The 23,256-nt window shown below is 39.1% G+C and overlaps 1 protein-coding gene across 4 annotated transcripts in view; it reads left to right on the forward strand.

Moving 5' to 3' along the window:
- The first annotated feature begins 346 nt into the window (after positions 1 to 346).
- Positions 347 to 23,256, forward strand: part of LOC118425436 (protein CASP-like) — a 33,187-nt gene continuing 10,277 nt past the window's right edge. Inside the window, exons 1-15 of one of the 4 annotated variants that reach the window (XM_035834246.1) lie at positions 347 to 469; positions 10,867 to 10,977; positions 12,165 to 12,212; positions 13,514 to 13,592; positions 14,105 to 14,242; positions 14,755 to 14,878; positions 15,371 to 15,447; positions 15,602 to 15,668; positions 16,074 to 16,293; positions 17,205 to 17,386; positions 17,818 to 17,869; positions 18,633 to 18,732; positions 20,556 to 20,829; positions 21,316 to 21,557; positions 21,924 to 22,799. In XM_035834246.1, the coding sequence (XP_035690139.1) occupies positions 404 to 469; positions 10,867 to 10,977; positions 12,165 to 12,212; positions 13,514 to 13,592; positions 14,105 to 14,242; positions 14,755 to 14,878; positions 15,371 to 15,447; positions 15,602 to 15,668; positions 16,074 to 16,293; positions 17,205 to 17,386; positions 17,818 to 17,869; positions 18,633 to 18,732; positions 20,556 to 20,829; positions 21,316 to 21,557; positions 21,924 to 22,799 (2,656 nt within the window). In that variant the 5' untranslated portion in view covers positions 347 to 403. Of the gene's footprint in view, positions 470 to 522; positions 856 to 10,866; positions 10,978 to 12,164; positions 12,213 to 13,513; positions 13,593 to 14,104; positions 14,243 to 14,754; positions 14,879 to 15,370; positions 15,448 to 15,601; positions 15,669 to 16,073; positions 16,294 to 17,204; positions 17,387 to 17,817; positions 17,870 to 18,632; positions 18,733 to 20,555; positions 20,830 to 21,315; positions 21,558 to 21,923; positions 22,800 to 23,256 lie in introns of those variants that run through there. The other 3 variants (XM_035834245.1, XM_035834247.1, XM_035834248.1) reach the window with 3 other exon arrangements.

Here is a 23,256-nt window from a genome sequence, read left to right on the forward strand (position 1 = left end):
GTTAGTTTCACTTGAAGCTTACTTGTATGTCTGTTACATTTCGTGTATCCGTGGTGTCCAGGTTCGACGTCGGAAACAGCGCTATCATTTATTTACCTTTTTAATTTCTTTTTAGCTTACGTTACTGTCAATGACAAAACTGTATATTTAACTTCGTGTTATGTTGATATTGTTTAGTTAGCACTTTTCTTGATTCATCTCAAGGAGTTTATTTACACGATTTTTGCTTCTTATTTATATGGAGCACATGCATAGTCAGAATTTATAATTCTCTTTCCAGATCCGTATTTTTTTTCAAAGAAAAATGGCATGAAAAATGATGAAATGATATTATCATCCTGACCCTCCCCGCGCGAATGTTGGAGTGGACCAGTCTGATATTGACAATTGCCAAATCGCCAACATGGCGGCGGGGAGCGCGACGTCCATGTTGGAATATTGGAAACAGTTCGATCTACACCAATTCCAGGTGAGTTTTGCTTCCTCCTTATCCTCTACATTTCTTCCCCGATGTTTCCTTTAAGTCGTGATCCAAGACGGCGGTCCCTAAAACTTTGTTTTCTGCGAATTTTCTTCCTGGAAATTGATAGCTATCAGCTATGGATCAATCAATTAGAAGCCAACATGGCGCGTTTGTTGTGAGTGCAGGCTTTTGTTTGCAGACGGGGGATTCCCTGCATTTTCAGGCCTGATTCTGACACTGTATGGTCACCATTGCTACAGGAGTATGATTATTAGTCGTGTCTAATGATGATTAAGTCATAGCGGCACTGAGAAGTGATTTAGATGGAAAGAAAAGCGCGGAAATCTGGCATGGAGGAGTCGTCGGTCCGTCGGACTGGGGAAGTGCGGGAGGTAGGGAGGGGGATAGTTTTTGGCAACACTTTTTATCGGAAATTATCGCACTTTCTTTGCACAAGTTGCCTGTCTCCTTAACCAGACTGTTTATTGTGTGGAGTTGTCACACTATTCGGGAAGCAGGGAGAGTTCACGCTAGTTAAATTATGTGTCAAAGGAAAGTTGTGATCGGGACGTGTCACTGTCAGTGCGTACTGCGTAGTGTATTTTGCGTACACAGAGCGCTGAGAAAATAGAAGTGGGCAAGGCGGACAGAACAAGTTAAAACTGAGGCCGCAAAATAGCCGTCTACGAGATGTTATGCAATTTCTACAATCTACTGCCTACTATTTGTATAATGATATGCTCCACTGTTTACACAGTGTGAAGTCAAGAACACTATCTCCTTGCAAATATGTGTAATATGATAACTGCATACATATAACTTATAAGGAAGTGTAAGAAAAACACCCAGTAAATTTAAGTACCCAATGGAATGTTAGTTAGCTTAGTTAAGTGAGTTGATATCTAGTAGATGGGATTAACTGATATGCTGTGTAGTTTATAGAAGAAAGAGGATCCGGAGATTCATCATTTTTTTCAAGTGCAGTGCTGCTTTGCAACAGCTGGTGATTTTAGCTCATATTCTCAATAAAGAGTGCTCTTTACATACAGAACTTAACATAAAAAAACAACCACATCCTAATTTGCACAGTAGGGCTCAAAGCTCCACCCTCTGGATTTATGGATTTTGATTCATATGTATTATTATTATTATTATGATTGCCGTACAATATATGGTACATGTGTGCTATATGTGTGTATGTACTGAAATAAAAGTACATGAATTTGTTGGATTAATGTTAAAAATGCCATATATTGATAATGGCTTTTTACCAGAAGACACAATAAATTACAAATGTACTGTTACTATGGTCATGTTATCATCTTGCTATTGTTATTCGTTTTAAGTTTTACATTAGTCAATAGTGCATGTCTTGTACTTTTATCAACACATTTTCAATGTACATAGAAATGTCTAGCATATATCATTTTAGCTCCAGGCTGTCCCAAGGGCCATTCCCCCTAGACTCGTGTTGCAGTTTTCGGAACGGGGCTGGTTGTTTTCTCTCGTCCGGAGGGAGCAAAGACTCGTTATCACGGCAAACTCCCTTCCACAGCAAACTCCATTTTTCGGCAAACTCCTTTTCCCGGCACAAGAGAACATAGCCAACATTGAAAATGGCGGACCAACGCCCCCCCCCCAAAAAAAAACCCCAAGCCCTTCCCAACCACCCCCCCCCCCCCAAAAAAAAACCCAGCCCCTTTCTGAAGACTCCAACGGGAGTCTACATTCCACCTATCTTTGAAGAGAGAGGCCCGACTGGATTAAAAAAAAGAAGAACATTTTTGAAAAACGTATCATTCAACAATTTCTTAATATATTTATTTTAATAATTTTATAAAAAAAAATACTTGTAATAGTATTGTACTGAAATTTCTTTTTGGGGTAACATATCTTGACTTGTTAGAACTTAGTAGTAGTTACTATTTCCTGATGTTATTGTGTAAGAAGCTACTAGTACAAAATGTACATGCTTCAATGATGCTTGTATCAATAGAAATGTCCTGAAAGGAATATTCCTGATTTCAAATTTTAAAAGTCCTCATTAATGCACAATTTGTCTCACAGTAGACATGAATGGATTGATCTTTTGGTATGTAAACTGAAACAAATGTCTACAGTTATACCCATTACACAGCTAGCCTGTACAAAGGTTCTGTCCCAAGGCTTTGTTGTCTAGACGAAAGGTTTTCAGGACATATGATTTATGAAATGGAATCCAGAATTGATTATGAAATTTGATTTTCAGCAAGTTGCAGGCAAGTATTGAGTTCTCTGTTACCACATTTAGTATGATTTAGTCTCACTGTACATTCTAGAACTAAAGATTAATGCTGGAAATCTTTATCTGGAAAGTCCACTAGCCCAATTGTCCCAGGCAAGTGAAAGTGCCAATCGGGCAATCTCATGTCCTACCCCACTTGCCCGATCAGGCAAGGAAGATTTTTCCATGAGTGAGGTTTTGATATACTTGTTACTTTTCACAGTCATGGCATCAAGCATTGTTCAACACACATAAATAGAGCCAATAGTAAAAGAATTTCAATCCTACAAGTGAAAGTACATACATTTTTAGAAAAATGTTATTTGGATTTCAGGCAAGTAAAGAATTTTCTGTGCTTGCACAATAGGACACGTTCAATTTTAGAAAACTTGTTAAACCCTGTAGAAAGGAAGTCGAAAGAGAAAGTTGTATCAACCTGAATTTGGCAGACGGACAATATGATATATGTATATGCTGTCCAAAAAAGCCTGGGTATACATCATCATATACAATGTATATATATATGTACTAAGCTTTTCTTTCTGTTGGCCAAACCTGATATGTATTTATTTCCAGTTATCTGTTTTTCATTCCTCACATGCCCAGAGTTTGATAGTCGGGGCATACGTATGGTACATTGCTTCGGAAGTCCTTCAAAGCTGGTGGGAAGGACAAAATATCAATTTCTCTGTCATTGCCAAACGTTGAAATTTATAGGTCTCAGGAAATAGCCAGTATTAATGTCAGTGATGCATGCCCGTCGATGGGGAACCCTCAATATTGGCAATTTTGGGAGGTGTGACATGAATGAAAATTGCCGGCAGATTTATAGCCAAGTGCTCTGACCAAAGTTATGATAACTCTGTGAGGCATTACCGGAGAAATTGTATTGCAATTATGATTAGTATGCCGGGGCTATAGCTACGCAGTAATGGCCTAACTAAAAGTTCCTCTCGGCAATAAATAAAGCAGATGAGATAGAAGGTGTGTGCAGTAATAACTATGATGATCAGAGCTCTCTATCTATGGTGTTCCTGTGTTTGATATGATCTAATAGTCCAGGTACACCACTCCGAGAATACTGGTAGCATTAATGGGGTGATTTGAATCAAATTGGGTTCGAGCTAAGATGCATTGGTCGTCAATGTAAAATGTATGGAAGTTGTGTCCGGAAGAAAAACTTCATTGTAATGGCTGTAGATCAAAGAAACGACATTACAGTCATCCCAGCTGAAATGTTGTATACTAAATATCTACCAATGGAACAGTAAAATCCCATAGCCTGCAAAGAAATCTGAAGTATGCTTGAAAAAGTTGTAACCTTGACAAAGTACCGACATTTTAAGACATAGGTAGGCCAAAGAAATTCATGTCCAAACAAAGTTAAACATTTTTCCAGATGTTTGTCATTTTACACTAGTTTTGTAGGCTACCGCATTTATCTTGCATTAGCATGATTCGGACTTTGATCAAACGATTCAAATTTAAAACCTTTAAATTGTTTCAATGATGGAAAACAAAGAGTTAAGTATTGGCTATGCTCATAATTTTTGGAATATCCAGTGTCCAGCTAAAAAACTTTTTAGTTGGCCTTTGAGCAAGTTGCTCAAAGCAAAGAAACAAACATTCACTTTTATGCCACATCAGTTTATTTGCCTTGCTTCATGTTCATTTTAAGTAGAATTCTAGCTAGACACATGACAACAGAGCGAGGAGAGAAAGTACTGGTATCTGACACTTTGTGTGCCAGGGACTTCTCCTCAGTTTCTGTTTTGTGTTAATTTCCCAATTCAGCATTAATTTGAACCAACAAATTGAATTGTTTTGGAAAGATTGAACTTGGACTTGTGACAGGAATAAATAGTACAGTTTGGCAGAGAGTCTCGTTCCCACAATTTTTCTAATTGACCAATGTTTGAGGAATCATGTTTCTGTGTGAATGTGGATTGTGGAATGATGTATGAAGGCAGGTGCTGTATATTGGGTACACATACACAGGTCAGGGACTAGTGCAGCTTACATGTATACCATGTGGTGTATGTCCCTAATAACCAGGAAACTACAGTTCTTTGATATTTGTGGTGATATATTTTTCTAAGAAGAATTTTGGTCAATGTGGACCTGTTTTCTGCCCCGAGAAGGACGGAGGCCTTCACTGTACCACAGGTGTGCTAAGACTACATCAGCTCTGTTTAATTGGTAAATTATGCTATGAGAACTGTGTTGTTTCTGGGCAGAACAATCCATTGGGATAAGAGGGGGACTCCAGTCACAGAAATGGATTCCAATGTCACTGTCAGCTCCATTGACGAGTTGACAAATCAAGTGTTTTTTTGTTGATTACAGTTTACACAATAGTGTTTCATGGGCAGAGTAATTACTTATCCATGCAGCATTGCCAAACTTATTATTGACTTGCTTGAGGCTTGTACATGTAATTTCTAGCAGTTTTATATGTAATATATGACCTTTATAGGGTGATTGCTCAAAACCATAATTTGGTAATGATACTTCGACAATTTTTTTACTTTTTGTGAAGTAGAAGATTCTGCCTATGAAGTAAAATTGGTTATAACGAATCAAAACGATATAATTCTTGACATCCATAAGGTCCATAAACTTTAAGTTGAACTGGTGACTGTCACAATATTTTCATACCAATAGAAAATGTACGACATATTTATTCTGGACTGAAAGGTTGACACTGGCAAAAAACCTCAGCCCAATGAAAGAAAAGGAAGCCCTATATTTTACTGAAGTCTCTTGGAGTGTATGGGACTATAGTCGAACCATTTTATCTAGTATAAAAAGCAGTGATAAAATGTATTTCATATAATTAAATAGTCATGCTGGTTTTGATGGATGTCAGTGTTGGTAAACCCAGAGGGCTTGTTAAGTACTTACCTTCCATAATGTACAACAAGCTTTACATGACGGCTTCATGCATTCATAAACAGTAAAAACACATAATAGTTGTGCACACATGTATGTAGGCTACACACAGAATGAATGAAGGTTACCCCATGATCTTATGTTTTCAGAGAAGGAAATAAAACTGCTTACAAACTGACATGAGATTTACTACCCAGAATTGTGAGAGTCTCCTGGAGGGGTAAAACGAGGGACACCTCTCCTCCTCACTCCTCAGAAGAACTTTCCCAGCAGCTATAGCTCCTACTAGCAGATGTGTTTGTCAGATTAACATGATGGATACCTCACTGAGCAGGTAGTTAAGCTCCTCAAAGCCCCCACCTGTGGGCCTGTGAAACAGCCTCACCAATCATAACGGACACACTTCAGGCCTGCAGGTCCCACAGTAATGCACAGACTATTACAGCTTTCCTCCTTGTCTGCATCCCGACTCAGGTTTCGTGGAGAAAAATAATTTGTGTGGAACACTAGTCATCAGGATAGAATTGAAAAAATCCATTGAAGTTATAAAAGTATATTTCTAACAGCTTTAACGGTTCAGTAGATTATGAAAACATCATAGCAATTATGAAAGAATGCTTTGCAGTCAGGCATCATATATCAACAAGTGATTTTGTACTTTTCTGTTCTCAAGTTTGTAGAGGATTCGGAGGCCTGAGTCTATCCCTGCAATCTTCCACCTGCTGCATAACCCTTTATCCCAAATAAACATGATGCAAAAGGTTACCTCAGTAGGGAGAGGGTTAACTTGATATCAATTGCCATGAATTTTGACCTTTTCTCTGCATGTAAAAGAATATTAATTTGTCAGAAGTTAGCTGCTAGGAGTTCAACCTGGAAAAGAAAAGAAAATGTATGTGATTGTGTTGAAAACAATTTGTGTGTGAGTTAGTTAAGTACAGGTCTGGACATGGATATCATATATACTTGTACTTGAACAAACTAAAACACTAGTGGATACCATTTGTTTAAGAGTAAATCCTGTCAAATTGACAATTAAGCTGTTGAAAATTAGGAAAACTTTTTTAATGCAGTAGTCAGATTGAAGTATGGAAATCCTCAAGTAAAAATGACAATTTATCACCATTGGTTAGCTGTATAGCATACATATAATTGGCCAAACTTGCATATGTGTAGGTACAGGTACAATGCCGTTCCTTTATCTCAAAATTTTGCAGTTACATAGCCCTATTAAGAAAAGTCCTACAACTACAAGTATTGATGACTGTGATTGATGTGTGCATCGTCCAGAGGAGAGGATTGGGCTTTGTCCCTGGAGGAGATATGAAAGCCTTTGATGGATAACTCTTCATCACGTTGTAACACCTCATACAAAATCCATTTCTGTGACCACTCAAGCAGAAGCACATACACTGTTAGGTTTATTAGCGCTTACACATACATCATGCCGAGATTGGTAATGTATGTGTCAACTTGGCCAATTCATTTACTTTTTGCCTGTGGGATCAAGATGTGAGACATTTTCATAATTAGATGTACTGGCAGGATTTGAGTTTAGTTTTGCCCCAAGAAAACTTATAGGGAACATATAAGGCTGTATATAGCCTGCAAAGGTCTGATATGCCAGACATATAGACTCTGGGATGGAGTCCTCATTACTTCAGGCTACAGTCACATCTACTGGACAGAGTGAAGACCAGCGGCAGCTTGCTAGGTGATGTGCTAAGAAATTCAACACTGTAAAATGTTGTTGCTTCCAGAAGTGACTTGATGTACATGTATGTTTCTGAACTGTCTGTTACTTTAGCATTACTTCAGGTCATACATATAATTTTCATAAATGCATTTACCATACTTGTGACAGGGCAGAGATGTTGGCTGGCATTACTCCAAAGTCTGCCATTCTATTTCTGTGGTGAAACTAATTTTGTGTTAGTACATGTACAAACTTGTACATTGTCGGATACAGTCGTGGCTTTTGCTTATAAGAAAAGCATGAAATGTGCAGAGAAGAGAAGTTTTAAAATGAATTATTTCCCGTTGACTTGCACTGACATTCTGATAGAAGTCTGTTAAATTTCATTTAAACAGGGCAATATGTATTAAAAACGTTAATATTTTGATTGAGTTGTCTGCTCTGCCATTCTAAACGAGTTCTTCACTTTTTGACTCTATAGATCAAAAAAGTTTTGCTGTGAGCTCAGCTGTCATGCAACTGATTCATGAGGTTTCTCAAAGCCAGTATTGAGAGGGAGGGAAGTGGCTTTGATTCTGATTGGTAATCAATACAAATTGAATCAATGAGCACAGCTGGGTTCTCAGTATTGCACCTTCTCTGCTCATTTTTGCAATTGAAATCAATATCCTCCCAGTTTAAATTGTATTGCTTCATCTTGGGGTATCGAATGCCTTCGATCGAGAAATTGCAATTAACTTGACTTGCAATATCGAAGATTCCCCCGACCGGTTTGTTATTTGATTTCTTGCCCCGAAATTTAACGAGGATGGCAGCAAAATCAAACAGAATCCGATACCCGAATGTGGCGGTACTGAATGCTATCACGCGCACACAGCTTCTACGAAGTTCATCGCCTTGGGTGTTTGACTCGTTATCAAAGTTACGCTGAGGAACGTTTTCTAGCCGGGGATGAGTGAAAAATGGACAGAGCGCCCATTCTCCCTGCATCGGCCAGAAAATTGATTATACAAGCAATGCCTGCTAGATAATGCAGGCAATCAATAGCGGCAGCGCGGGTGGCTCTCCCGTGTCAGAAAACACATTATATTAGCTGTTGCCATGGCAACTAATGGGATTTTTCCATCTACGTTATGCAGGGATCAACCGACCCGCCATTGATTTTATTGGATATGCCTTGTGTGGAATATTGATAGGGAGACTGTACCAACTTAGTAGACTAAAGGGGTGTTTATGTGGTAGTAGGGTTTTCAGCAATATGGTGCTAAAATCTGAGTTAAAAAAGGCAGAGTGAGCTGTTACAAGTTACTGTGTAAATCCAGGATACAGGTGAGAAAAGCATAAGTAGATTCAGACTCTTACACATTGTAGCAGCAGCAGAAAAAGATGCAGAAAGCTGTTTGGCTTTCAAAGTGGAACTCAAGTTATGTTATTATTGTATCCTTGTAATGTTACCACAATGAAACATGCATTATTATGAAAGACTTACCGATATAATAAACTAGGCAGATAGAATTTAGCATGTTCATTTGAGCTGGGAGTCAGTGGAGAATTTCATATGGATGTTACTGAAAGAATCATGATACATATGGTATTGAAGACCAATTATTTTCATCATCTATCTTGTGGTATTTCTGTCCACTGGTATTTGTTCTTGACTTGTAGCTTTTTTTTCCTGGCTATTATAATCACATCTTTCTTGAAAAACAGTTAATCTGTATTAGATTTAACAAATCAAATCATCCCCAAGAAAGACAATATATCTTTACTGATGCAAAAACAGTAGGGAAGGTGAATGTGACTAATTAAGACAGCATCCCCCCTGTTCGTAAACTGAGAGTGGACTGTTCCAGTGATATCATAGGGCAGCCGTAACACTCACCAGTTGCCAGGCGATATGAGGGGACGGACAGGCAATCTTGCCTCCAATGCCTCACCAATATTAAACTTTCCAGGCCGCTGGTTCAGGCAGGATATGAGGCCATTTTTCATAACTCTGGGCAGACCCAAGTGGCATACAAAATCTGGGCCATGCCTGTCAACAAAGTTGCAAGAAATCTGATGTCTCTTGGGAATATACTATGTATGTAGATTTACAGATACAAATTTATAAATGTTTGTGTAGGATTTGACAGATTATACTGCACTACCTGATAGTTGGAGCTGAGTATAATCAATCACTAATATGATAAAGTCAACATTGTAAAAATCCACACCTCAGTATCAACGAATGAAGACCTTCATTTTTGCCCCACTGAGCTAAGTACAGGTCATATGAAAACAATCATAAACATGTAACAATGGTAACAATCATATACATTTATATGTGCATATAAATGTGTAATCTACTCAAGTACATCCGACTCATCTCGCTTCTTGGTATTAGAAAACTGTTGTCTGCAAGCAAAGTGAAGCAGTTGTCAAACTGAAATAGAAGATACTTGTATGCACATGTTGCTCCAATGCTGCTACATACAGTCATGGAGATACAGCAGCTAAATGTCAAGATGCTTGAAACACAAGTCATCTAAAGGGAAAACAGGTTGTCCTTGAAGACAGCAGTATGCAATCATGTTATCAGCCTTTTGACCTTGGTTGAGGCTCACAAGAAGATTTTTTTCACCTTCAAGGTTGCAATTTGTTGCTATAGATCTTGATATATTTGCTTCATTTGTCAAGTTTGTAATTGTTTCACTCCGCACTGTTCTGGTACTACGGATATTAAGATGAATGAATTTTCACTATACCAGTGTTTTCAGTGTACCAATCAACAGATTAGAGTAATGGAAGAAAAGGCTTTTGAAAGGCTGAATGAAAAGGAAGATAACAGGGCTCAAAATTTCTTTTTGGGAATCCATGTAGGTGCAGTGATGTACCTGAGCTAGAAATTTAGGTGAACAGACAAAACTTTGGGTTCACAACATAAAGTAGATTGTTAGCAAAACAACCACAAACCTTACTGCCTCTCTTCAGAACTTGAATCTGTAACTCTTAACTTAAAAATTTTAAACAAGCAATGCAACAAACTAAGTACGATATGAATATATTAAAAAAAATAGTTTGATACTAAATCGGCTCTTGTAGTTCCAAAAATATCAGCTAGTACAAATCTACACCACTTCCTTGCCTCAAAAGCTCAAAAATCGTGACCACAGCATGTCCAGAACCCGAGATATCAAGCTCAGAATTCGCCCTGCAGTACCGTACCAAGCCACCGGGAGCCAAAAATCTAATCGTTTCCAGGTCTCATCAAGACCTACACACATAAAATCCATCCAGGTGTTCTTGAGTTATGCTAAACTTCTACCCCCCCCCCCCACACACACAAACGCTACCGAAAACATAACCTTTTTGGCAAAGGTTTAATATTAGGTGCACAGCTCGTTTTTTGGGTGCACAAAGATGCACATGCACCAGTATTTTGAGCCCTGGACAATAACACTACACTTTCCCAGTAACCGTGCATCGCTGATATATGAACACTATTATGTTTAAAGAAATCAAATCACTGTTGTCCCTGAAATTTCATTTTCTTTCATCTTCTACTTACAGAAAGAGCTGGACTCTACTGCCACAGAATTGGCCAACCGCCAGGATGAGAGTGATCAGTCCCGCAAGAGACTCATTGAACAAAGCCGGGAGTTCAAGAAAAATACACCTGAGGTACAGGAATATGTCCCTTGCACACCATGTGTCATCTTATTGAAGTACGCAGTAATCGTTTGACATATGTTTCAATGATAAAATCATATCGCTGTTTAGCTTATTGGCTGCAGATGTAAACTTGCAATTTGTTTTCTCCAAAATTTGACAATTTGCACAATTGACAATCTGATATTTGCAATTGGGTTTTACTTACTCTTATATTCAGAGAGAATAAGAATTCAGTAGAATAAGATATTTGTCAAAAAGATGAAAATATTTAGACAGTAGAACTTTCCTTTGGGACTTATTGACATGTAATTGTATACATTTTTAAGCATATTTGGGCATACCTGCGATACCTTCAATATGTGCATGTAATAAAGGTTTGCAGCTGGGCCCATTTTAGCATGCTTGATGCAAAGAAACCATTTGGAAGAAGATCAACCTAATCATTAAAGGCATGTGTTGACAGTTTATTGCTGATGTCCATTTGTAGAACCATCATAAAGCTAACTCCTAAGGTAATACAGTCTGGGCATCCATTGACAAGTTTGTGAAGACATGACAAACGTTTAGAGTTTCCAAACTTGCTCGCAAAGATCCCGAAAAGTGTCACATATCTGATGCCATTAACTCCCTGAACTTTGGAAAACCAATTTTCAGGATCTACAGGTTATTGAGTTTGAGTCTTGTTTTGCCCTGTCATCCTGATTCAATCAAGCAAGAGAAACCGTCCATAGATAAAACTCCCCTTTCCGACTTCACATGTCACCAATCAAGAAATTGCCGGTGATTAGAGCCCATCGGATAAAAGATGATTTTCCACGCCATAAGTTTCCATCATGCGTACCTATCGCAGCACGATTGTTCCGCAACGCCGAACACAAGACGCGTTTAGCTCGTCCTATTAAGCTATCAAAGCGCTGTCGTACATGAAGATCCAGTCATATTCGAGACCGGGTCCCCCGTTAATGACGACCATAAATCTCCACCCGCCATCTAATGGAGAGCGGGGCAGAGTTTAATGGTGGTATGAATAAATTTGAGGTTTGTATCTTCTTGGAGTAGCACTTGGGTGGGAGTACAACTATCAATCCCAAGTGTGGACTGATTGGGAATGCCAATTTGATAGGTTTTCGCCCAACTTTGGAATCCTGCTTGATAGAACGGATCTTAAACTTTGACATTCATTTATTTTGCTGCAGGACATAAGAAAAGCTGTTGCACCCTTATTGAAAAGCTTCCAAGCAGAGGTAAGTGCGATTCTACCGATTTGGGATCTTTTTTGGTAGTTCGTAGGATGAGGGTTGGAAAATTTGGAGATTCTCCAGGGTCTTGGTGAGTTAAGGTTTCTCTGATTCCCATAGATGTCATTATGTGTCCACTGTGCATGTTTGTTGTCAGTAGCTAATGTAAAAACCATGTATTATGGCGACAGGAATTTTTGTCCTCAGCAGTCTGTTTCACAGATTGGTCTTGTGAAAGTATGATGGAATGATGCAGACTTCAAATCAGTAAATAAGCTTCTTCCCTTTTCGTTTATATGGTTATTAGCATAATATTACAGACCTCAGGCTTGACTGTTCATTTGATTTTGAATACTTCTCAATGACAGAAGACCCAGGAAGCGAATGTGATTGTCAACAGGGACAACTGTAAAATGCCATCATGTCACATCCAACATTTACATTGATTTTGCAACGCCTCGCATATATCACACACATATTGATGATCCATACCGTTCTTTATTTCTCTTCTCAGTCTCATTATTTTGTCTATTGATTGCTAACTTATTCGACTTTATCTTTATTTGTGTAGGGGTAAGTTGGTGACACGTCTGTATTGATTGCCAGCAGTTTTCTGTTTGATGAAAAGCATGTCTGCTGAAAGACAAATGAGTTTACCCTCTACTAGTACTTGTAACTGTAGACATACGTACAGATTATCTATTCTAAAACTAAAAGGTTGTGCAATTGAATTCAATAAACCTAGACAAAGATTTTTCAGATTTTTCTTACAGACATTTGATTATTTTACTTAAGTATAATTTCAACTAAAATCATCTAAATTTGTTACTGTGTTCTAATCTTGTGCACTATGTCGCAAAGCTCCATTGTTTGAAGGAAGTACTGCTTATTTTGATAAAAAGTCAATGCTTCTATATTCAAAGCATATCTATTTCAATTGGCATTTGCCTCCTTTTTCCTCATATCCCACTACTTAGAGTAAGTCTATTGTGCTCCTGTAGCCAAAGCACTGTGTGATTTATCATAGAATAATTTACTGCTGTAGGGCAGTTGGCAGGCCAGACTTGTCATGTCAGGCATAATTTGAGGACAGAAGGTGCTGTTTGGTGACACTGGCCTAATCCACAAGGAGACATATCATTTATACACCAAACAAATACATTACAACTCTTCAAATGATATTCATGCTTGTGTAACAAATCTTTGCATTCTGTTTCTTTTTGAAAATGTTTTTTCAGGATATTGATTGTTAGAGTTCTACTTATGAAGTTGTGAATCTTATATCTGTGTGTGTTGTTGCTCTTTAGGTGGATAACCTGTCCAAAAGGAGCAAAGCTGCAGAGGCTTCTTTCCTCTCAGTCTACAAAAAACTTATTGACATTCCAGGTACCTTTTTTCACTTGTAGTTGTACATGTTTATTCCTCCACATTACAGCACACTTGCATTCAGATGTACATGCACATGTTAGACAAAAGGGTAGGCTCAGGGTAGCCTAAATATCACTATCAGTCTAGTTAGTCAACTACATGTATATGGGAGTCAGGTGACCGTTAACATCTGAACTCTTGTTTTCCCTTAAATAAAAAAAATGTACATTTAGATGAACACAAAAGAAGGATATCATTGAAAGTTATAGTTCTTTCATAAACTTACGAATAACAATTGCTAAACTTTTCATGAGCTCAAGTTTTCAAATATAGTTTCAACAGGCAAGCATCACTGTCCATAAAATAAGAACTCCTGATTGCTACAATACCTCCCTGCCATCTCCTGAGATTGATAGATCTTGCAGTGATTAGATTTTCCCATCAGATTGTCTCTTCCCGGGTTAATGAGAAACAAATAAGTCTCCATTTGCCAGTGTAACCCTGCTGATGATGCCCCACTTGTTGCCCAGACCCTGTCCCAGTGCTGGAGCACAGCCAGGCCCTGCAGAAGAAGGTACAGCGCGCGCAAGATGTGGAGGTGGAGAATGAGAAGCTACGCGAGACGCTGGAAGAATACAACAAGGAGTTTGCTGAGGTCAAGAACCAAGGTCAGCATATGGAGTATGATATTGTAGAATGTTAGAAAACGTTTGTTTTTAAGTTTCAGCCTTTTTTTAAATTTCACAAAGATGAAATGTTGTAGTGGCATTTGTGATGAGGTGATACTTGCTAAAGAGGGTTTGAAAGAGAACAATAGTTTTATATACTAGTAACTAGACAGTACATGTATTTGTGAAGAATATTTTTTTCTAATTTGAATTTTATGAAATGAACTTTTGAAATCAGTATAGGATGTTTTTCAGTTACTGGAATGTGTCAAAGAATTGTAAAAAAAGGACATAAACTATGATAAAGTGCTTTTGCAATTTGTTGCAAGGGAAGAGAGTAGGAGCATTTTTTTATCCATCCTACAATTTGCTTACATTTCCATACTCAATGATTTACATTTATAGTCCGTATCAAGCTTCTCAGTTTCACATATGCGGTTACCATTTGATTTGTATCAAATGTGTTTAATTCTATCCTTTACATACATGTTACTGTTTGTGTTCCCTAACAGAGGTGACCATAAAACAGTTGCGAGAAAAGCTGCGAGAAACAGAAGAGAAAATGGAGTCCCTGGCTCAGGGGCGCGCCAAGGAGAAAGAAAAGGAATTGCAGCGGGCCTTTGCAGAAAAAGAAAGGTGAGCATGAATATATGGTTAACTCAGCTTGTCATTTCTTCTTTTTTGGGGGGGCGTATGTAGAGGAAAATTCAATGTTCAACAAAAGAGAAGTACAAAAACAAGGGTCTGGGCTTAGCATTATTACGTAATGCTCTAGTATAAGCTCACAACCCACTTGTGACAAATGTCCCCACGTTGTCAGACTCCTGCAGGAGCCATTGAATGTTTACAGCTAATGGGGGGCAAGCCGCCCAGCCTTTTTAAAGGATTAGCTTGGGGTTCATGTTTGTACACTCCACACAGTCAGAAATGGAAGGGATTTGCAACAAATGTGTTGTAAAGTAGAGCATTTTGAAACAAAGGGTAAAAATTTTTTCATGTAAAGTGTAGGTTCGAAAGATAAAGTTGACAACAATATGCAACAGAAGGCATCGGCGATCAAGGCAAAATATTGGGCTAGATACTTAAATATAGACTTCATGATTGATAGTTATCATCGGTAATTTTCAGACAACTCCAGGAGACTCAGATGTCTGTTGCTACTAAACTGGGCGAGGCTGAGCACAAATCTACAACCCTGCAGAATGGTACGTCTGATTTTAATCCTGTTTTTTTCCTTTTTGTACAAAATCAATCATTGATAGAATATATTGAATCCATACTACAAATGTTGGACATCTTGCCCATATCTTTTTGATAGACATCTTGAAATTCATTTTTTTCCCTGGCTTCATACTTCAGCTTTGGATTCTACTAATGCTGAGCTTTTTGAGCTGAGGTCCAAATATGATGAGCTGAACAGTGCAAAGTGAGTATAGTTTTCCATACCTCTAGTCAATATAGATGTTTCATGGTACCTTGTTGGTCAGGCAATTAGCTTTAAGTTTACAACTTCTGATTGGCCAATACAAATCTTAAGTTGTTGCAAAAGGACTACCATAGAAGGGAGAAGGATACGCACACCAGTTGGATTGGTTGGTTCTCGGATTTAAAAAGAATTTTAAAAGAATATGCTTAGCTGGAAAAACATAATAAAAACAAAGCCAGAGGCCAAGGTGTATGCCGTGGTGGACTCTTTATGTAGGGAATACAGTCATATTCAAGTTTTTCTCCCTGCCCAATGCTTCTATGGTGTTCGCTTTTTATTTTCAAAAATCCGAGAACCAAGGAAATCAATTGGCATAGCCTTAAATAGAGCACAACATTTCTCCAGGTCGGACGAGATGGACATGATCATGACAGACCTGGAACGAGCCAATCAGAGAGCAGCCACGGCAGAGAGGGAGGTGGAAACGCTGAAGGAACAGCTGAAGTCCGCCAACGAGTCGCTGCACCTGGCAAATCAGATGCAGAAGGCTCCCACCATGGAACAGGCCATCGACATCCTCACACGCTCTAGTCTAGAGGTGGAGGTGGCTGCCAAGGAGAGAGAGGTAGATGGAAAAACAACTGTGTCTAAGTTGTATATTACAAGCATGATATTGATAATTGATGTAAACCAGTCCAAACTCTTATGTGATTATAAATTGGAGAGATGTCTAGTGAAAATCCTCACCTGCTGCCTTACCCTGTAACTAAGTAATACAGTGTACACACTCTTAATTGGTAATAGAACGGCTATTACTAGAGCTACTTCCACTCGCAAATGCATTGTTACAGAACATGATGAAAGTATGATACTTTTTAGTGCTTGAAATAGCATCAAAACAGAACAACAGATATTTCCTACAAACTTTCCTCAGCAGTAAACATGTAAGCTTGAAGAAAAAGAATGCTAAGTCTGACTTTCCTACAGCACATAATGAGAAATTATATCTAGACACCAATGGGTAATTTTGCATGCTTTAAGCCTTTCCGTTGCTGACATAAGTGCCCTTCACAGACTTATGCTTCATGTGATGGATATCAGCTTATCCTGCAAAAGGCCATGGGCACAGTAGAGACAAATACATCAAGTGGAGATATTCTAGTAATATTGGCCTCTCCGGACAAACATTATCCTCAATTCTGATATCATCTACACCCTATATAAGCTTTTGCTAATCATAGTGTGGAGAATAGAAGTTCAAGAAAATGTGGAAATTGTCTTTTAAATTTGCTGATAGTCATTGACTAAAGAAATGATTGATATAAAAAAATCCTGCTTTCTGCAAATTTCCAAGCAGATATTGGGTCCAGATCCAAATGAACCTAGACCGCTAAGGAGTAACAAAGACTCAAAAACACAGCGTAAAACACTTACATTGACCCTTCTCCTACTTAAAGGCTTCTGCCACATTACCTAGAATATAGTTTGATTATGTTTTGATAATCACTCACTTCATTGATCTTTGTGCTTTGACAGGTTGCCCAACTCGTGGAAGATGTCCAGCGGTTGCAGAGTACCCTGACCTCGTTACGTGAGTCCACCTCATCGCAGATTGCCAGGTTGGAAGAGGAGGTACGCAAGAAGAACCTGGCCTTCAGGTCACTGGAAGAGAAACTTCAGACACAGAAGGACTATGAAGAAATCAAAAGGGAGCTGGGGTAAGGAGAGATAAATGTTAAAAAAATGCAATTCTCAAGAATGAAGGGCACAGGGCTGTCTCCAGCTTTAAATTCTTTCCATCCCTCTCATTGTTAGAGAGCCAGTGTTTTTGATTTCCTTGTAAAATCTGTCATTTTAAGCTCATAAAACATTTTCATCAATTTTATGTACTGATCATGAACGTGGTGAAATTTTTGTTCATCCCAACAAATTCCTGTCCCAGGTCCTGGAGACAGCCATTCAAGGGTATAACATTTCCACAGTGAATACAATGTGTTTTCCCTTTAAATTTCCTGTTTACTCAATAGTAAACTGCAGCTTGAAAGATACCTAAAACTACAAAAAGGACGTTTTTGTCCCCTTATGTTGACCAAGGTTTATGCCTAGTGATGTTTTTTTTAATTGTGGAGATTTTTCTTGTATCTTCCAGCATCATGAAGTCAACAGAGTTTGGCCAGAGGGAAGAGAGTAGTGACAATGAGGTAAGGAAGAACTGTCACTTAGGTGACAAAGGGTTCATGGACATGTATGTGTGATATACATTATTTTGACAGTGATCATTGGAACAAATGTTTATTTGACATGTTTGTTGTGGTGAGGATTGAAGGGCATTGACTGAACTTAACAATGAAGACAATGACAAACTGGTGATAATGTGATTGATACACATCTGACAGCCTTTGTGAACATCACTAGTAGAACAGAGGAATACACACTTCACAGTTGCGACAATAGATAATACACATTTGATAGAGATGACGACAGAATATGCACTTAACATACATGGCAACAGACAATACACATTTGACAATAGGGAGCCCGTTCACCGACGGCAGTAGAGAATACACATTTGACAATGGTGACAATAGAGAATACACTTTTGACATTGATGACAACAAAGAAAAGAAACTTGACAGGCATGACACAATAAAGAATACACACTTGACAGGCATGACAAAGAACACACACTTGAAACAGAGATGACATTGGAGAATACACACTTGACAATGATGACAATTGAGAATACACACTACACAGTGGTGGCAGTAGATAAGAAGGTAGAAGCTGCATGTATTAGCAAGCGATAAAATGTAATTAGACAGTGTGTACTCGTGTAGGGCTTGAATCTTGAAGCCTACAGTATATGGCTATGTGTGATAGTATACAATATCTGATTTGTGAGCTACATACAGCTTGGTGTAGCAGTGTGTATTCTTTATGTCTTGTATCACCCTTCCCTTCTAGGACCCTGATGGGAAGTCCCTGGAGGTCCTGCTTCTGGAGAAGAACCGAAGCCTGCAGTCGGAGAACACGACTCTGAAGATGTCCAACAGTCAGCTCACAGGTACAGCTCCAGGCTTTAACACATCATGCCTCACAGCACAGCACAGTAGCTCTAACTTTCCCTCGGCTGCATAATCCAAAATATTGCATACCTAAAGGTTACTTCAGTGGGCAGAAGGTTAAAGAAAAGAATATCATTTGGGTTTCGTAGGTGAAGAATTACATTGCACTACACATACACAAGTGGCTTCATTGCACTGCATAGACAGACACATTTTTATACACGCATGAAGGGATTCCACTGGCAAGTTCTTCCGCTACAGATTGAGTGAACATATGTGATATCATGCATTGCAGGTGAATGTCTATAAAAACTTTTTTAGACGAAGGGTACTTATCCTGGATCTAATATAATTACTCTTACAAAGTGTTTTGTATAAGACAAAGCCATCATTGTTCCGAGTGGAATTTTCTCATTTTGAGATAGTCAATTATAAGAAATAAATCATTTTAATGAGAAGGTACTAAGGCCCTCATGCAATATTTCAACAGACTTATTTCTATCTGATTACAAGGGTAGAACAAAAATAGTGACCTGGCCATGCAGTTTTCTATGGCTTAGTGGTGTCAAATTGTTAACACCGCAGGTTTTCCCAATAAATGTGCGTAGTAGTCATTTCTAAGCAACTTGTCTCTCGTCAAATATGCTCTGCTTATAATTTTGATTGCGTCAATGATAATTGTACATTGTACATTTCAACAGTACATTGCAAGATGAGTGTATTTCTTATCTTTAGAGATTCACTTCAATGTAAAAGTCACATCCGGTGCCTACTAAGAAATTACCTTTAGTTGTAAAGCCTACGGGCAAGATTTCTTGATAAATGCATTGTCCCATGGAAGATCTCTAATACTAATCGAAATCGAGATAACTCTGATTTAATACCATAGCATTGTCTGTGGTGATCTAAATACAATGAACTTGGCTTGGGTGTTTCACCTCTGGGCCAGCTGGCTTTGTTCCAGTTGGCTCCCATTGGCAAGGTAGAAATAACTTGTGAGGTCAGATGATTGTTTGGTACTGAAGAAGGGTAGCCTGGGATCTGCAAGAAAGGTTTTGCCGTCCAAAGTCTTGAAATGTGAAATTTTATCGTATCGACCGCTTGCTACCTGTGCCTCTCCTGGAGAATATTGTCTCTGTCTTTCCATCTTTTGTTCTCAAACTTTGTCTTAAATTTCTCGTTTCTATGTAAGGCTGTACAGCCTATCTACTACAGCTGTGAGAGCTGTCCTCAGAGATTTGTGGTGTGAAGATAGACCACTCTCTACATGTACGTATCTGTAAATCTCTACCTTTGAAAAACTTTTGCAGTTTCCGAGGCTCACCTTTTATCTTCAAAGTTTGAACTCCTTTCTGTGGGAGAGGCTCAGAACCGGCAGGCGGAAGAACAACCTTATAACCCTGTAGCAAGACCATCACACAAGGAAGGAAAGTGTTCCTTTAAGATGATTTTGATCCTAAGAAGTTTAGTTTTCAACTTTCTCTCAGTGCTGCCACATTTAAAACTGCGGCCTGAGTTGAGAGGAAGTTGGGATTCCAGATTCATCAGTTTTTTTACTAAAAAATGGGAAAATATTGTCCTTTCAAGAGTGGTCTTGTTGCAGGCTTTGAATTGAAATATTCCACCTTCTCTTTCCAGAAAAAGTGCCCTACTTGATAAAATATGTACAAAAATCCCTAGATGTAACTTTAAAAAAGTATCGAAAGATTACAAAGATAGCTTTTTCTGGAAAGATGGAAGGTGGTAGATGATCCAAACGTGCCATCAGTTTTGAGTTTGGTCAGTTGTCCCTGAGAACGGCTGTGTGATACCTTTCTTGCAGGGTCCTCAGGGCGAAGCTTGGAACCCGCGGGGATGGTGGGCCTCTCTGCCCTGGACCAACAAAATGTGCTTGCATTCACCACAATGCTTGGTGAGGAAATAGCTGCTTCCTTCCAGAACGGATCAGTCAATCACGATAAAAATTCTCAGGACGGGAAAGTGGCAAGCAACGGCAACTCAAGCCGTGTGGTTGTTTTGCCAGCAAACGTACCACTGGTCGGAGCTAACGTGACGACAGCGACGGCCTCTACTGGAGCAGATGAACTTGACACTTGGTGAGTCGTTGTTGTTGAGTGTCGTATCTGTGCTACTTGATAATTGCCATCATTATATAGCTTTCATAATTCAAAAGGTGTAACTTCTAAAGAATGAATAGTAAGCTGCATGTAGTGCCAACTTCTGCATGAGATGCCTTAGGCTTGTTTACAGCCCCATACATGTCAATGTGGATCTTTTGTCTTGTGAACTTGAAAACTTAGGTATTGTTTTATGTTGAAGACTTTCTCTGTCTCCAACTTTAAATCATAATTCATGAAGAAATTTCTCAATTTTCTTTGTAAGAAACAACTGCACAAGGAGGCTTCATCTGTTTATTTTGTAATGTCTGTATATTTTTGTTTGACTTAATGGAAAATGGATTTTAAAAAAATACATGAAGAGAGCAAAGAAAATGCATATCATTGCATTTTAGACCAGACTGCATTCGTTCTCATCAGAACAACCCACTTAACTATTTCTTTGAATTGTTTAAATGCTTACAGGGAGATAGCCAGGCAAGTAAAGGACCTTTTACTCCACAACAACATTGGCCAGAAGGTGTTTGGCCAGCATGTCCTGGGCATGAGCCAGGGATCGGTCAGTGAGATCCTGTCCAAACCTAAGCACTGGTCCAGACTGACCTCCAAGGGAAGGGAACCCTTCATCAAAATGTACTCATGGCTTCAGGACAAAGAAAATATCGCCAAACTCAAGGCAGCAGAGGGCAGGGACAGAGGTGTGTATGGTAAGACCTTAGTTATGCTTATACAAAAGTATCTTTTGAGACTGGCCATTATTTGCAGGGTAATATTTGTATTGGCTATATGTATGATAATTATGAACAATGTATTACAGCCCAAGGCATTTTCATATGATAAGTCTGAGCTTAAAAAAAAATTATGTTTAAGGACATAATACAGTATCCAAAGAAAAAGCATGTACAGCAACTGATTTACACATGATCACATCTGAACATACAGAATGCAAAATATTAATACAAATGCAAAATGCTTTCCAGACAGTATGAATACATGTAGTGTTCCTGTGTTTCATGTCAGAAACCATGCATCTAAATCCACTGGTGTAAAAGCAGTTGACATGTGTCTTACAGACCCTGTGCGGCCTAACCCATCTGAATCTGATGCCGCCATCGCCATGATTCTGGAGCGAGCGCGGCAGGAGATGGCAGCACAACAAGCTCGAGCAAGAATACCCCCTCCTCTTCCTACGTCCCCCCTGACAAGAATAAGTCCCGTCCCTTCCTCCCCCCTCACAACATCCATCGCTCCGCACATGTCTCCCCTCATCCCAAGCTCTCCTACCTTAGCACAGTCTACAGACCTCCAGTTTCCTCGACCCCCACCACTATCAGTGGCTTCCATGAAGGACAATTTACATGTGACACCTTCTCACACAGTCGTGGCGTCAACTTCAGTTGTGTCGACGGCACCCACAGCCACAAAATCTACACTGAACAGTGCCGAACCCATCATTCCAGTTTCCTCGGCACGGCAAATCACATCGATGTCCGCGTTATCATCACGCTTAATGTCAATCGCAACCACTCGACCATTATCACCAGAACCAGTGCCTAGCTACACTACCATTGCAAACTTTGCCGGTATGTCACACCCTTCCCTCCCCACCATCTCTCCACTCAACAAGCCGCCACGAACCGTGCCTCCCCCTCTCACCTCAGACCAGTACCAGAAGTTTAACGACATAGACACCATGGACCTGACCAGAAAAATCAAAGACACCCTGGCAAGGCTTGCCATTGGACAGAAGGTGTTCGGGGAAAAGGTGTTAGGACTCTCACAGGGAAGTGTCAGTGACATGTTAGCGCATCCCAAACCGTGGTCCAAGTTGACACAGAAGGGAAAAGAGCCGTTCATCAGAATGCAGCTGTGGTTGGAAGAAGTGGAGCATACTGGAGGGGATGCCATGGGCATGACGTCGATAAGGAACAATACCCCAAGATTGACAGGTAAATATGGAGTCTTTGTGCAAGAAGTGAGAAAGTTTTTGCTTCAAGCCTTTAGTATCAGCTCTGAATTTTAATTTGTATGCCTTACCTTGACAGAAGTGCTCACTGAGCTCATAAGAAGCAAGTACATTTGTATGTTTCTATTCAGAGTCAAGGAAGCATGATACCACAGAAATTCTATCCATTGATACAGTAGAGAACTGTAGAATTGGCTCTGTATGGGTCAGTCATGATTTTTAACACTTATTTGCCAGAGAACTTTCTACCATGATTTATATTAAGCTTAAACAGTTTTGTTTCTAGAAAAGTGCCATGATATTAGATCCAAGAACATACTAGTGAGTCTGGTGAATACCACAGAAACTCAGTACAATGTGTGGTCAGGTTTCTCACAAAAGTTACACTCTATACATGTATTAATATTGTTTTCTTCTGTCTTGTTCCTCTTACACCTACA

The sequence above is a fragment of the Branchiostoma floridae genome, chromosome 11 (genome assembly GCF_000003815.2).
Source record: "Branchiostoma floridae strain S238N-H82 chromosome 11, Bfl_VNyyK, whole genome shotgun sequence".
NCBI classification, from domain to species: Eukaryota; Metazoa; Chordata; class Leptocardii; order Amphioxiformes; family Branchiostomatidae; genus Branchiostoma; species Branchiostoma floridae.